Source organism: Podospora bellae-mahoneyi, chromosome 5 (genome assembly GCF_035222275.1).
Source record: "Podospora bellae-mahoneyi strain CBS 112042 chromosome 5, whole genome shotgun sequence".
NCBI lineage: Eukaryota > Fungi > Ascomycota > Sordariomycetes > Sordariales > Podosporaceae > Podospora > Podospora bellae-mahoneyi.
In genome coordinates, this window is record NC_085884.1 from 1,610,621 (window position 1) to 1,627,412 (window position 16,792).

General features: G+C 39.2%; 3 protein-coding genes across 3 annotated transcripts; 2 read left to right on the plus strand and 1 right to left on the minus strand.

Moving 5' to 3' along the window:
* Positions 1 to 281: 281 nt before the first annotated feature.
* QC761_504318 (uncharacterized protein) lies at positions 282 to 900 on the plus strand (the record flags this gene model as incomplete). Its single annotated transcript, XM_062879658.1, has 2 exons — positions 282 to 372; positions 437 to 900. The coding sequence occupies 2 exons, from the start codon at positions 282 to 284 to the stop codon at positions 841 to 843; spliced, it is 498 nt and encodes a 165-aa protein (XP_062730812.1). The 3' UTR covers positions 844 to 900.
* A 9,102-nt stretch (positions 901 to 10,002) lies between these two features.
* On the minus strand, positions 10,003 to 13,824 carry QC761_504320 (uncharacterized protein). The gene is made up of 2 exons (XM_062879659.1): positions 11,324 to 13,824; positions 10,003 to 11,270 (listed from the first exon to the last, which is right to left on the minus strand). Exons 1-2 carry the CDS (start codon positions 13,034 to 13,036, stop codon positions 10,773 to 10,775), a joined length of 2,211 nt encoding a protein of 736 aa, XP_062730813.1. The 5' UTR covers positions 13,037 to 13,824; the 3' UTR covers positions 10,003 to 10,772.
* Positions 13,825 to 15,499: 1,675 nt separating this feature from the next.
* QC761_504325 (uncharacterized protein) lies at positions 15,500 to 16,203 on the plus strand (the record flags this gene model as incomplete). The annotated part of the gene is made up of 2 exons (XM_062879660.1): positions 15,500 to 15,968; positions 16,055 to 16,203. 2 exons carry the CDS (start codon positions 15,500 to 15,502, stop codon positions 16,201 to 16,203), a joined length of 618 nt encoding a protein of 205 aa, XP_062730814.1.
* Positions 16,204 to 16,792: the final 589 nt, after the last annotated feature.

Genomic DNA, 16,792 nt, shown 5'->3' on the forward strand with positions numbered 1-16,792 from the left:
ATAAACCGTTTTCTTGGGCGGGACCAACGGGCATAACACATGCCTGGACACATGGCTGAGTCTTTGGGGGCTGTTTTCAACTTGTAAGGACTGAGGTTAGGTACCTACCATGAGTGAAACTGGGATTCTAAAGTCCGGTTACCAATCCTTTCAGCATGCATTCTTCCTCGTCTCAATTCGCACAGCTATCACCCACCACGCACGCTAAAAATTTTGTTATTTCGTTATTTCTGAATACTAATAAAGGTGTAGATCTGTTGTCGGACCTAGAGAGGTCGCCCATGAGGTTTGATGCTGAGCTGGGGGTGCCGTCTGTTTTCAAGGGACAACCCCGGGAAGAGCTCGATGATATGTGGGACTCTCCGGTTGACCGTACGTACTCAAATGCCCTAAACACCAAGTTAGCAGTGTGAGCATGCTGATGCGAAGCTCGCAGAACCAATGATCTTGGTGAACAACGAAACACTTCAGGCGTTCGACCCAACATCCAAGCCTACGAAAAGCGCAAATGGGCACTACTACGCCCCGGTGGAGGTTTTTTCATCAGCTCCACTGCTTGAATATATCACCCGAAAGTTCATTTGGAGAAATCACTATCAGCATGTCGATACTTTCCAGGATCCGCTTGAAATAACCTGGGAACATGTTGATCGCTGCATCGAGCTTCTTCACCAGGTGCTCATGTGCCATGCCGATACTGGCCTTATCTTCTACACAGACCACGGGGATGCCCAGCCTGAGGCAGGTGTATCTACAGTTCACATGTGTCGTAATTTCTCTCGTATTGTCAATGGGGTCAACGAGCACGACTCCTTGCTCGAGATATTTGCTGAGATTCTTTGAGGGCCAGGTGATCGGGGGAACATGTAGATAATTAGGTACTGTTAGAAACTGCTTAACGTATATTATAAGCGAGTCGTATATATAAGCGAGTCGTATATATAAGCGAGTCGTATATATAAGCGAGTCGTACAGTCTCCACCACGACGCGTCCTCCTTACACCTAACATCAATTTTTTCCACAACCCAACATGCCTCTTACTTCAAAGGAAGCCAGGATACTCTTAGCCTTTAAGGCACTCCAAAAGGACGAAAAATTAAGCCTCCGATGCTATAGCTAAGCTTTATAACGTACTACCTATAACTCTATCTAACCGACGCGCCGGCCGGCTTATATAACGTAATACTATATCTAAATCGAAAAAGCTTACTTAATCCGAAGAAGAAATTATTATTTATTATATTATTAAACTATTTATATAAACTTTTCTATTAAAATTATATAATATAAAAAATATAATTAATTAACTATTTGTCACAGTTAACCCAACGGCAGGCCGCGTAGTATGTGGGGCGCGGGGCGTTCCCAGCCAATCATTAAGGAAACCAGGAGGCAGCCAATCAAGGCTGGCCAGAAGTGCTACGGCGCCAAGAGGCCTGAGCAGTCTGCAGGATGCAAGATGCTACGGGTGATCGAAGGCATAGCACGATGAGCACTTCGCAGGATACAAAGTGCTAGGAGTGATCGGGGCCGTAGCAGGGCGAGCACCTCAGGGCCCCGAGGTCTATATATACGGAGGAACTAGCTGGTATAGATAGACAGTTCCGCAGTATGTAATTTAAGCTTATATTCACGGTATTTAGTATTTATATTAAGATATCTTGTCGTATACTATTTAGCTATACCGAATTAGGGTTATTTAGAAACAGCCTTCAATTAGTATCCCTTTCAGAGGTTTTAAATAGGGGTTCGTTATACGTTATATACTTACTTTAACTCTATTATAGATAAGTTAAAGACGTCTTTTCACTACTATAGCCGGACCTAAAAACGTTTAGATAAAAGGCGTCCCGCCTAACCTAAGTAATGAGGGACCTACTACTACTAATATTTAACTTACTATAGAGTAAATAATATAGCGTTTTAAGGAACTTAAAGATAAGGCTTAGTAAATTCGAAAGTAAATTATTATTATATTAACCTTACCTAAAGTAATACCTAAATTCCTAACACTAAAGCGCTATAAAAGAGGAAAGGTAAAGCTTAAAAGGTTTTTAATTTAATTTAAAACCTATTTTCGTTAATACTTAAATTAATTTATTAACGAAAAGTCGAAAATTATTTTCGCGGCTATTAAATTTAAAGATAGGACTCTCGTGTAGTTTAAGCTTATCTTTAATAATTATTATAAGGAAAAACCGTCCGATTAAGAAAAAATTACTATAAAATATTTCGAGAACTACTATATTTTTAAAACTAAGCTTAAAAAGGTATTTAGGAAATATAATAAAGTAAAATACGCGTAAGAAAGGCTTATAAACCTACGTTAAATATATTTAATAATTAATTATATAACTTTATTTAAAATTAATAATTTACGTAATATTATTAATAATAAAGGATTAATATAGCTTTTCTATAATAACCTTAAGGAAAAGGTAAAGGATAAGTTATATAAAGAGTCGAGGCCTAATACTATTAATAAATATATCGCTATAGCTATACGGATCGACGATCGATAATTCTAGCGTTATACGGAGAAAAAGGGTAATAATAAAGGTTATTATAGTAATAAAAGGTACTTTAATAATAACCGCTTTAACGATAAATATAAAAAATAATACTTTAATATTAGTTATTCTGGTACTATATATTTAAGATTAATAAATATCGATACTATATAATAGTAAAGGCTATAAGGCCGGGGCTAAAATAGAAATAACCTTAAGTATTTTAATTATAGTAAAGTAAAATATTTTAAAAAAAATTATTAAGTACTTAAGTAATTTAATTAAAAAAAAAAATCGTTATAATTATTATATCGAAAGGACCGAAAGTTATAAAGGTAGTAACTATCGGGTATTAATAAAGCGGATCGATAGAATTAAAGGAAAATTCTAATTAATATATCGAATAAAAGGAAGTAAAGTTCTAGGAATTACGGAAAGTAATAAAAAGGCTAAAGGTAAAGTATAAGGAAAAAAATCTTTAAATATAAATATTATAAAATTAATTAATATAGATTATTATAGAAATTATTATAAAAATTATTAAAGGTAATAGTTTTACGTAAAAACCTACTAAATAAATAATACTAAAAAGGTAGTACGGTAAGTATAGATTTACTATCTTATAGGATATATCGTGGCTTATAAAGCTCGTATATAAGAGCTAAAAAGAATATTAAAAAAGTAAAAAGGTTATTAATATTGGAATTATAAAAATATTAAAAGATATATTAATACCTATATAATATATATCCTATAAGGGAAATACGGTATAACTTTATTTTAAATATCCGGAATATTGGAAAGTACTTTAGTTTTAATATATTATATATAAATATATAAAATATTATTAAAGTAAATTACTATATAGTTATTAACCGGTATATAAAGTAAGGAAGGAAAATAAATTATAATTAATTAAAAAAACTATAATTAAATAAAAAAAAGCTTAATAGGAGGACCTAAACGACTATCTTTTATAGAAGGTTTAAAACCCGATTAAACTAAAAAATAGCCTTTAAATTATATAAATTATATTAAAATATATAAAATATTATACTAAATATATAAAAGGTTAAAATATAAACGATAATATATATTTTTTAAAAAAAATAATATTAAAATAATATTTAAGTTTAAACTATATTATATATTTATAGGAGAAAGTTAAACGATATTATTAAAATAAAACGCGTAAGATTAAATAAAAGAACTATTATCGGATAAAAATACGAGAAAGTACTAAGGAAGTAAAAGATAGAAAGTAAGAAGAAATTAAGTAGGTATAATTAAAAAACTTTATATTATTAATTAACCTAAAGTAAGAAAACGTTTTTAAATAATATAACCGTTTAAAAAACGATTCGCGGCCTTTCGCGAGAGTTATTAACCTTTAACGAATTACGAATAGTATTTTCGAAAATATTAATATAAAATAAAAATATAAAATAATAATTTAAAGTTTATTAGTAAAGTCGTTACTATATAGGGAAGAAATAAAAGAAATAAATGCCTTTAAATTATTATATAATAAAAAAATCTTTAAATAATAATATTAATAAATAAAAGTACGGAGACAAATTTAATTTCGTTATAGTTTATATATTAAGCCCGGATACTATAAAAGAAAAAAAAAATAGATCGTTATATAAGAACTATTTTATACATAAAAAGTCTATAGGAAGATACTACCCCTAAATATTATAGTCGAAGGAAAAATAATTTTAATTATATTCGATATTATAAATATAGAACCCTCGAAAAATATAATTCTAAAGTAATTATAGTATAAAAACTATAATCTAAATATCGATTAGAAGGATAGTAATTACTTACGACTAAAAGAACTTTAAAAATATTTAATTAACGATGGGAGATTAGAAATACGTACGGAGTAAAGTATAAAATAAATACCCTCCACGGTACTACTGTAAGGAGCCTAAAAAATAATAATATACTTTATCGATATAGGCGGTAAGATCGAGGAAATAAAGTTAATAATATTAATAAAGATATCGGAGGTTAATAAATATATTTATTATAATAACGTAGAAAAGGATAAAAAAAAAGTAATACCGATAAAATATCGAGGATACTTAACTTTTATAGTTAAGTATTTAAAGGGGCTTTTAAAGTAAAGGCCGTAAAATTATAAAATTAAATTAAAAAAAAGAGTTAAATTATAGTTATTTAAAGTATATTATATTAATAATAAGTAAAGTAAAGAATTATAAAAGTATTTAAACGAGAATTTAAAGAAAAGATATATTAAAGAGTTTATATCGCTAATAGGATATCCTATTTTCTTTATATTAAAAAAAGATAATAGCTTACGACTATATATAGATTACCGGTAGTTAAATAACGAAACAATAAAAAATAATTATCCGTTACCGTTAATATCTAGATTATAAAGTTAATTAGTCGGGGTACAATACTTTATACGCTTAAATATACCTATTAAGTACGCCTATATATAGATTAAAGAAAGAAATAAATAGAAAATAGCGTTTCGTACGCCCTATAGTTATTTCGAGTATTTTATAATACTATTTAGGCTAATTAATACGCCCGCGACGTTCTAATTTCTTATTAACTATACGATACAGAAATACCTCGATAAAATAGTAATATACTATCTTAACGATATTCTTATTTATTTACGTATTTTAAAGGAATATAAGCGGTATATATAAAAAATATTCGACGCGCTATATAGAACCGGACTTTTAATTAATAAAAAAAAAATAAGTTTTACGTATAAAAAATAATATATTTAAGATACTTAATATCGTTAAGTAAGGTTTATATAGAACTTAAAAAAATTATAGTAGTTAAAGACTAACTTACGCTATAATTATAAATATATATTAAAGAATTTTTAAAGTTTATAAATTTTTACCGGATATTTATTCGAAAGTACGTAAGTATTATAAAGCTTTTTAATTACTTAACTAAGAAAAACGTAAAGTTCCGGTAAAAGTAAGAAAAAAAATAAACCTTTTAGGAGCTAAAAGAAATTATTTTAAAAGACCTAGTATTTAAACTATTAAACCTTAATCGACTATTTAAAGTCGAAATAAATATATTAAATTATATAATCGGTAAGTAATTAAGATAGAGAGATAACGATAGTAAATTATATTTAATAATTTTCTTTTCGAAAAAGCTTAAGGAAATATATTAAAACTATTTAATTTATAATAAAAAACTATTTATTATTATTAAAACGTTTAAAAAGTAAAGGCTATATTTTAATAGTATTAAATATAAAATATAGGTTTATACGGATTATAAGAATCTACGGTACTTTATTATTACGAAGGTCCTTAATATATAGTAAATACGATAATTAAAGTTTCTTTCGGAATTTAACTTTTAAATTAATTATAAAAAGGGATCGGAAAACGCTAGAGTAAACGTACTTAACCGGCGTACCGACTACTATAAAAATATACTTAAGGAGTTACTATTATTACTTAAAGAGGCGTTTAATAATATTTTTAAGTATTTACTATAGCCGTAAATAAAGTATTATATAATATATTAAAAAAAAATTACTTTTAATAAATACTAAAGGAAGTTAAGTACTAATATTATAAAATAATATTAGTAAGAAAAACTAAAGCTATAGGGCATTTAAAAAAATAATTAAAAAAAGCTATAGTATAAGAATCGGGCGTACGTAAAGCTAGGTGATCGGACGATACTAATTATAGATATTTACGTATCGAAGCTCGGAGGATATATAGATATTATTAAAACTATAAAAAAAATTAAATAATATTTTAATTAGCCGAGGATTAAGGACGACGTTAAGGAAATTATTTAATTATATTATATATACGAGAAAATAAAGATTATAAAGTATAAACTTTACGGTTTTTTAAAGCTATTATTAATAGCGGAATAGTTATAGAGTTTAATTATTATAAACTTTATTATTAAATTACTAAAGTTTAAAAATATAATAACCGGTATTAAGTATAATAATATATTAATAATAGTCGATAAGCTTACTAAATAAATATATTTTTTATTATATAAGGAAATTTAATCGGTAAAGTAATTAACGGACGTAATATTATAGTATATTATAGTAATATATATATAGCTAAAGGAGTTTATTATAAATCGCGATATTAAATTTATATCGAAGTTTTAAAAAGTATTAATAACGAAGTTAAGGATAATAAATAAAGTATTATCGGCCTATTATCTTTAAATAAATAGTTAAACGGAGCGGTTTAATTAAATTATAGAATAATACCTACGGAATTATATTAATTTCGAATAAAACGATTAAGTTAAACTACTATTTATAATATAGTTAGCGTATAATATATCGTTAACGAAAACTACGAAAATTATATTTTTTTTTATAAATTTTAATTACGAAATAAATTTACAGTAAAAACCTACGGTTAAAGTACCTAAAGCTAAAATTAAAGTAAATAAAATATATATACTTTATAATAAACTTAAATAAAAATTAAAATTTATAAAGGAAAGGATATAGAAATACTATAATATTAAAAGGCTCGAGGGACCTCGCTTTAAAGAAAAAAATATAATATTCCTTTCCGTACGTAATTTACGTATTAAAAAACCTAATAAGAAGCTAGACTATAAGTAAGTAGGCCCGTTTAAGGTTAAAAGGAAGATATCGGAAACGGTATTCGAACTGGAGTTACCCCGTACGATACGTCTACGGTTATATACCTTTTATATCTTACTTTTAGAGCCTGCATTACTAATAAGTAAGGCTAATATATAGGCCGTAGCGGAGGACGAAGAAAAAGAGTACGATATAGAAAAAATATTAAATTTACGGTTTAATAGAAATTAATTAAAGTATTTAGTTAATTAATTAAAATATCCGGTTATAAATAATTTATAGGAGCTATAGGTATATTTTAATTACTTAAATAAACTAAAAGAATTTTATTAATAATATTTAAACCGATTAAGACTTAGAAAAGTAAAATAAATTTAAGTTTAAAAGGACTTTATTAAGTGCTTTTAAACTTAAAAAAACTTTAATAAGATTCGAACTTATACCTCCGGTAAAATAATCGGCGTGCTATACGCTATATTACGAGGTTAGAAAGTATAAAAAGGACTAAATATAAGTAACGTTACGCGCTTTAATTACTTTAGAAAGTAAAAGGCGTATCGCTAAGGGTATTTTACGTAGTTAGGAAAGAAAGACCGGCTATACCGGGATTAAAGGAAAGGTTAGTAAACTAGTCGAGGCTTAAAGTAAAATCTAAGAAAAAGAAGGCCGAGGCAGGAATAATAGTAAAAGAAGAGATAACGGAGGTACCCGCTACCGGCGGGCTATACGGGGTAATAAGCCGCGCGGAAGACTCTCTCTCTTCCTTTTTAAAGAAACGAGATTCGCAATAAAAGGTAGTAAAGGCTCGTACCTCGAAAGTACGTAATTATACCTCGAGGCGGAGGAGCTTATTTAAGGTAGCTTGCTTTTTAGCGTCTAGGCGCTCTTTCTCCTTAATAAGAGGACGGATTATAGGGTTAGCGGGGAAGCGTACGGTAGCCTAGGAGAGGACTTACGATTTACGCTATAAATATTATAGTAGGAGCGACTCGACTTAATATACGGGAGGTATCGGTCGTATCGAAAGGAAATTATATATTTAAGGTTATTCTCTTTACAATAGGTATACTCGGGTATAATAAGGCCGAACTTCTTAAGGAAAAGTACTTAATCGCGGCGACGGTCGGTACTTATACGAGCGGGTTTCTTTATACGGTTAAATATAACGGTAGGATAAAAGAGGAGGGAAACTCACTGTAGGGGTACTGCAGGAAAAGGAGGATTAAGGACTATTTTAGGAATATAGTTATTAGGGCATCGACCTGGGAGGAGGGGCATATATTATAGTTAACCTAACGGCAGGCCGCGTAATATATAGGGCGCGGGACGTTCCCAGCTAATTATTAAGGAAACTAGGAGGCAGCTAATTAAGGCTGGCCAGAAGTGCTACGGCGCCAAGAGGCCTGAGCAGTCTGCAGGATACAAGATACTACGGGTGATCGAAGGCATAGTACGATAAGCACTTCGCAGGATGCAAAGTGCTAGGAGTGATCGGGGCCGTAGCAGGGCAAGCACCTCAGGGCCCCGAGGTCTATATATACGGAGGAACTGGCTGGTATAGATAGACAGTTCCGCAGTATACAATTCAAGCTTGTATTCACGGTATCTAGTGTTTACATTGAGACATCTTGTCGTATACTGTTTAGCTGTACCGAACTAGGGTTATTCAGAAGCAGCCTTTAACCAGTATCCCTTTCAGAGGTTCTGGATAGGGGTTCGTCATACTATTATATATACGTAACGCGCCCCCTATTAATAAACTTTAAGTATATAATTTCGTTAAATACTAACTATAATTCCGTATACGTTTTACGCGTAAATATAATTACTAAAGGGTTAAGTGCGAGGATCTGAAAGTTATTACCAAGTAATTTATACTTATACGGAATATTAAAGCTAAGTACGGTATTATAAATAACGATATTTATAACTTTAATGAGATTAGGTTTATAATAAATATTATTTTTATAAGTATAGTAATTATAACCTCGACTTTAATATTAAATACTATAAATTAATTTATTAAAGGTACGATAATTATAATATACTAAGTAGCCTTTTTATAGGTAAAAGTTTCTTCGCTCCGTAAAACTAATAAGGTACTAAGTAAGCGCCGGAAAGTTAAAAAAATACGTATGTAGTTCGGAGGATTACTTACTATATAAGATATATAGAATCTACTAGACTAGAAGGCCGTAGGTAGGGAGGTAGTGGAAGAAATATAGCCGGATGGCAGTAGTGTAGGGGGGGCTCGTACGACGGTTCGGTGCTATGGTATGTGCGGCAAGCCTGGCTATAACGCGCGCACTTGCCAGGAGGCTAGGGAATCATCTGATTCAACCGTTTCTGATATAATTGTAGTTACTTCCTAATGTTATTGCGGTATAATTGAGGATAGTTGTTATAGGGTAGTGGAGACTGTACGACTCGCTTATATGTACGACTCGCTTATATGTACGACTCGCTTATAACATACGTTATCCACGGCGGTCGAGAAGAGAAAAGCAATGTATCTAGTAACTAGAACAGTGGGTGATTTGAGCATTATATCCTAAAATAAAGATTAAGCATATGATGGATGACATGTGGTATCCTGCCGTGACAATGTCAGTAGCAAAACACAAAGATTAGTTGGGTAACTAGGCTCAACACCAAACGGCCTGTAGAAAGGAGCTTTGGGAAGAGGTCCCGTACCATCATATTGGAGTGTAGGGAACTGAATAAAACCTGGACACAAATACCAATAGATTTAAGGTTTTTTTTCAAGTATGGCTTTTATATAAATATTTTTGGGTAGACCTCACAAGCATCACAGGCACCACAACCACCACAATCATCACGAACATCACATACTAATCAACATCATATATAAACAGAATCAAAGAGTATCATAGCAACAGGGTATCTCCCTAATGTATTTATACTCCCATCGATACTCCTCATACACTTCAACCTTTTCCTTCCCTCCCGTCTATCCCACACCCAATCAATCACTCCTCAAAATATAGCTTCCGCCTGCAAAAACACCAAACCGCCCCTCATCCCCTTAATGTTGTTGCCTGCTGCCTGCTCAACATACAACTTGAACAACACCACACAACCCCCTCCCCCCCTCTCCCCTCGCTACCAAGAATAAAAACTTGAAGAATTAAGATATACACAATAGTAATAGTACAAGACTATTATCTCAAAGTAGAATCAGAAAGGAAGAACTGAACAGAAAAAGAAACCAGCTGTGAACAAAATTGGGCCGCCCCGGGAAAAAAAAAAGGTCGAATAGAAGAACACCGGGGCCGCGAAAGAAAAAGAAGCGAACAGGTGAGGTAGCGGTGGCTCCATCATACGCCAGCTCCAAGGTATAGATGCCTGATGCTTTGACGGAAAAAGAATAAGAAAAAAGAAAAAAAGACAAACGCTGCCTCTGGGTAAACAAGGTTGAGGAAGGTGTTCGATACCCGCATTGTTTCATGACTGCGTTGGAAGTGTATGTTGTTGGGTTGGCGTATAAAGGGCTGCAAATATATGTACGTTGGTCTTTGCTTCGCCTTGTTGTAGTGTACCCGGTCGTGAAAAAAGTGTCGTCTCTGTCTCATATGTACTGCCCACATGCCCAGAAAGAAAAGGAAATAAAGGCCGTGGTCACAGATCAGGTTTTGCCAGCATCCCTGACGGCCCGCATCCACCTCTCCTCTTCACCGTTGCCGCCAACAACACGAGGTGCCTTTTGTTCTGATGAAAGGTTCAGCGTGGCCTGGACGTCCGCCATGTTCTTAGCACTGAGGAGCGTCATCTCATTTCTGAGGAGATAAGCCACGCCGGCACGGATCATGATGGCATCGCCTTCAAAGACATAAACATCCCATAGCCGAGTGGCCTCATCCAAGGCGAGCTGGCGGGTGAAAAGGGAGGTGAAGATTTCGGAAAGGTAAGCATCCGGGCTGTGGTCAGGGAGGTTCGTCAGATGGTCGCAGAGGTTGGGTGCCTTCTGGGCCAGAGTCTGCAGCAGCAGGTTGTAGGCAGACGACTTGGCCCCGGCGTCAGATGCATAAAAGCTGAGTGGCAGGCCCCGGTTAAGGACGTTGGCAAGTGCAATGAAGGCATCGACTGGGGTTGGGAGGTTGAGAAGCAAAAGTGCCGCGATGGTCTGTTTTGTGGTTAGCATGAGCCAAAAAGAACAAGAACCGGTAAGCAACTCACGTTACACCCAGACACGTAGCCAATGTCACTGCGGTACATGGAATAAGCCTTCAACACATCGACCAAGCTCTGGTTGAGCGGGCCTCCAGGCTGGAAGATGCGAAGGTCTGGCCATGTTCGGTCCTGGACGTCCCTTCTGATCAACTCAAACCAGCCAACAGCACGGGCATCTTCCATGCTGGCATGTCCAGACTTTGTCTTTGCTTCGGCGTCACGGGCACGGCTCAATGCAGCGTCAAAAGATGTCTTGGTCAGGCCCAAATCATTGCCAATCGCCCTGGTCCATACGGCTCCTCGACTCCGTGGTGCGATTCCTCGCCACCACATATCCCTCGTCCTGCGCTCGCGAACAGCCTCGTTCCACCGGGGCACAATATCACGTTCCCAAATCGCCATCATGCTGTTTGCTGCGATATCACGGCACTCTGAGCGAACACGCTTCGCATCTTCCCGACGCCTCTCGGCCTCCTGGCTTTGGGCCATCATCTTCTGGTACTCCTTCAGGTGCCTGCGCTCCTCGGCAGGATCCTTGGGGGGAAGCCAAGATGGGCGGGTGCGGGACAAGACGGCCTCTTTTTCTTTGGAAATGGGTAATGGATCAATCATGATGTTGGATTTGCGGAGAGGGGGCAGTTCGGCAAATGCGGATTTGACTCTGGGCTTCGCATCCGTCTCGGAAAGCCTTCTGGGGGTAGGCATCGAGCCTGTGCTAGACCGTTGAGCTCTGTGCTCCAAATCCTCGGCATGCTCCTCAAGCTTCTCTGTGAGGGCCTTGGCGTCGGGGTTCAGGTCGTTCAAAACCGAGTTCCAGCTCTTGGATCTCGTTGCCACAGGGCTCGTCACCCTGCTGGAGGCGGCGGAACTGAGCGTGGAGAGGGCAGATTCGGATTTCCACATGGGGGATCGGAGGCAGCCTTGGGCCACGGCAACCGGAGGTGTACCATTTCCGACACTGCGCACTCTCTCCTTTGGAGTTCGCTCTGGGGATGGCGTTTTTGACGAGGGCTGGCTTTTGGTGCGCTCACTGGGCGGCCTGGGCGAAAGGGGAACGTTGTCCAGAACAAGGCCGTCGGGAATGTCGTCTCCGTCATCCTCGTCGCACTCCAGCTCGAGTTCCATGGCCGACTTGCGCTCTCGGTTGGACTGCCAGCTGCTTCGTCGTGGCTTCGGAGCAAGGTTGGTGTCTCGTGGGGCGAATGTGAGCCCACCTGGACTAGGGCTTCTGTGCCGCGCAGACAAGCTCAAAGCAGGACGCAGAGCGAGGTTGCGCATTGGCAGTGGGCTAGTTTGCGGTTCCGGCAAAGGCCCAAGGCTGTTCACGCGGCCATTGACAGCTCGCAGGCTAGAGCTCTGCAGTGGAGCGATACTAGGGCGCGATTTGACCGAAGAGGCGGAATCCCGCTTTGAGCGTGTCCTGGAGGATTCGCGAGAGCTCTGGAGTCGTGGCGTAGAAGCCGACATGGGCCGCTTCGTAACAAATCGCGAATCGTAGGGATTTGTTATGCTCTTGGGGTCGGATAACCGTCGAGGATCGATTTGGCCGTCATCGAGCCCAATTTCTTCAAAGTGACTAACATCGGCAAGCACACTGCAGTCGTCCGAGGCAACGGAGCTGAGGGAGGAGGATTTCGAGGATTTGGAGGCCGTCATGCCCGGAGGCGAACCTGGACCGGGCAGGACGGCATCATGAACGGGACTCTCATAGATCATCATCTTGGCATGATCCACCAACAAGACCGATGTCGATATGCGAATTGGAAGGTTTTATTGTTTGGTTTCCTGAAGTCGAGAGTATGGATGCGACGGGAAGCGTCGCAGTGCAGTCGTTTCGGAGCCAACCGCTGGATTGACGGTATGGCGCACGGCGTCTGAGCGGCAAACCCCTGAAATGCCGAGCAGATGTCTCACGATAGGGTTTGGGTCGAAGAGCGATTGGGCGACAGGAACAAACAAACGTGGCGCGCGACTCGGCTCGGAACAAAAAGCAGCAGCTGGTGATATATTAACTACTCCGGTACGCAGGATGCTGTGAACGATTGATTTTCTTCGTATTATGCTGCGGGCGGCTGCAATAACTATTATGTAGCGAATGTCGTGGTTGTGTGGTGTGGTGTGGTGTGGTGTGGTGTTATGGTGGTGGCTGGTGTGGGTGTGGAATGAACGAGTGTCTGGCCGACGTCGAGAAGACGGACGGGCCTATTGTTTGTTAAAGAAGGGGGAAAAAGAGCGACGTGTCGAGGGAATCAGGAATCAGGAATCAGGAAATCAGGATGGAGAGAAGGAAAAAAACGAGTCAAGATGCGGTGGGCGATGGGCGCGCAAATGACGAAGAAACTAACGGCGCAAGCGAGAAGGGGGTAAGCAAGCGCGGGTCCGGAAATCAGACCTGGCATCAAATGTGGGGCACAGCCTATGAAAAGCTGCCGCGAGCATCTTCCAAGATGAGCTAAAACCAAGGCACAAAGGGAAGCCAGGAACCGGTATCTCGATTGAGAGAGTCGTGATATCAGATGCAGACATTTCCCTGTGTTGTTAGAGATAAGCGTGAAAATGCTCCAATCCGGTTGCGGCCGCCATCTGATATCATTCTTCCATCCGTCCATCCTTCCGGCCATGGTGGACAAAAACACCGGCCACGGTTAATACCCAACGGTACAAGCTGAACAGGCGACGGTGCCCCCGCCAGTAAAGTCATGACTTGTACTGCCTCCCCGGAACAGCGTACCCAGACCAGGCCCATGCAGAGCCACTTGTGCACTCCCGATTCATGAAGATATTCGGAGTCAGTCAGCGGCCTGCTCTGTTCCCTCCCCACCAACAAGGCCACCGACAGCAGAGGTTGTGAAACAGGCAACGGTGAGGTGCGGAAACATTGTGGCTTGCAGCTTCACCACTCTGCCCCCGGCTGTGGCGTCCGAATGCTCTCCATGAGGGAACACCCTCATTTCTCACCCCCAATCTCGATGCACTTCCCCACTTTGTAGAAAATGTAGAAAAAGTGGACTGCAACTTCGTCAACAGAAATACACCTTGAATATCTCCATTGTGCTTTTTTTCTTTTTTTTTTCTTTTCTTCTCTTCCTTCTAGAATTGTGAGATGGAGCAATCGATCGGGGCCTGGAAATGAAGGAGGGGCGCGCCTAATCTCTGGACAGGGCTTGTGGCGGGGAAGACGTTGTTTGGAGATTCGGTGGTTTTATGCCACCGCCAGGCACAGCACCACAGAAACATCGCACATAAACCGCAACGCCTTTCCACATTCCAGGGTCCTCCTCCATCTCCAACTCCCCGCGTCTCACGGTTGGCAACTTACATGTCGCACAGTAGGCCGGTCGGTTCGGTTGAGGTTGATGATCCTCGGGAGCTGATCTCGGGGGAGCAACCTGGGATTGCTGCGGTAGCAAGCAAACGGATCTCGCCGGTATCACCGTCTCGCCCACGATATCCACACTTCGGGCCCCGATTATTTTCAGCTCCTTTTGAGTTTGGCCACTGTTTCGCTCCACCGGCTTCAGCTGCTTTTACCAGTCGAAGGTCCTTCTCCACGATGGCTTCATGCAACGTTTGTCTGGTGTCACTCTGAAAAAGACGTTTTATATCAACGTCCTTTTTCTCATTTCTTTTTCACTTTTTCCTTTTTGCCAGCCCTATCGTGTCACCGTTTTCTGGCAACCAAGCAAAGTTGCTGATTTTGCAAAACTTAGCTCCCGGCTGGGCAAGCGGCATTACTCTAGAGAACCCACTGCTAGCTCTTGGCGACAATGACGGCTTCATCCATGAAGCATCTTCTGAACAAAGCTGTCAGACATAACTGACTTGGTATTTATCTAAGCTAAGTGTCGGCAGGTGTTGGACTGGCCACTGGATGCCATTTCCAAAGTCCCTTGGTTTTACTATCTGAAGGCACATAGCCTACTTCTCGACTCTTTGCTGTCTTGATCTTACTGAAGCCCCTGAATCCGCCATGAGCAGAACAAAAGTAGCGGAGACCATTGCTCCTGCATGAACCCAACGACGTCACAAGATGATATGGGATCGAGGAACAGTGCAGAGGAAGGAGCAACCCTTTGTCTGTTTGCCAGGTCATGGAGTGGCCCCGTGATGCTCGTCGTTTGAGTCGCTCCAAGGCCCCATCTCAAAAGATGGTCGACCAGCTTCCTCCTGGCTATTCAAGCCATGACTTTTCCTCTCCTCAACGACTTGCCCTCCAGAAACACAACCAGCCCGTCCAACACCTGCAGAACAAACCTCAAGATGTTCGCCTCTGTCAACACGCTTGCCATCGGGCTCTTCGCCCTCACCACCTTCTTGACCAGCGCTCAAGGAGGCCCGAGCTTCGAGAAATTCCACGACTATTCCAAGACCTGCATCAACATCACCCTTGATGGTTACGGTCTTTCAGCTGACTGCACACCCCTTGACCCCTCCAAGCCTTTGGTTAAACACCCCATTACCTTGCTGGACTTCTGCGTTGGTTTCAACGACATCACTATGAAGCTCGCGGCCTCCATATATGGCAAGCTCAGCAGAGACTGCGACAAGTGCATCCTGACTGCCGATCCTGGGGCTATTCTGCAGTGCGAGCGCGAGTTCTGGGATACGAACGAGGAGAAGTACGCGATCAAGAATGTGACAGGGGATCTGGTTAAGTTGTTATTTTCTCTCACTTCCAGACCTTGAATCGTGAAGACACTCACGACCAAGGTTGCTAACAAAGTAAACTTACAACAGACACTGTCTTCACCAACTTTGACGGTAATATGTCATGCGTCGGGACTGAAACAGAGACCACACCCGACGACTGGACCACTCTTACACCCACCGCCTTCCCCACGACTTTTGCTACCTCGGCTACTGAAATCAGCACCCAATCGAAATGAGATGGATTCGGGCATTTGGAAATAAGGGGGCAAAGTTCGGCTGTGCTGGACTCACATCAACCAGACTGGCTTTGGTGCCTAGGTAGGTAGTTAGGTCTGTAACTGGTACTTGGTCAGCAAGATGCAGTGTCTTGCCTTCTCTCGTCATCCACAATTCAACAGTAGGTTGGCATCCCGGTGTCTGGCTCCTGTGAATCGACTTCACCATCGTGAAGATAACAGTGTTCAGGCAATCACCAGAAACCCAACCCATCCTTCTCACACAGGCCTTTATTTCCCCTTTACCTTCCCTATCACTTACATCCCTCCACGTCTACCTAAGTATGCCCTTTCACATCCAACCAAACATTGAACCTCAAGTGCCAGGCATGACGACAGACCCCCCATTTATTAACAACAACGAACCAACCCCCTTTCCAGCCCAGAACAGTCTAAATAACAACCGGCAGACCAACAATCATCTTCCACACCCCAAGAGATCAAAATTGCGATACAAGCTGTGCCACATACCTCAAACACGCGCACTAAAAGACACCCACCCCCAATCACCAAACTAACCGACAAGACCGGACCTTCGGTGTTGCTAAAG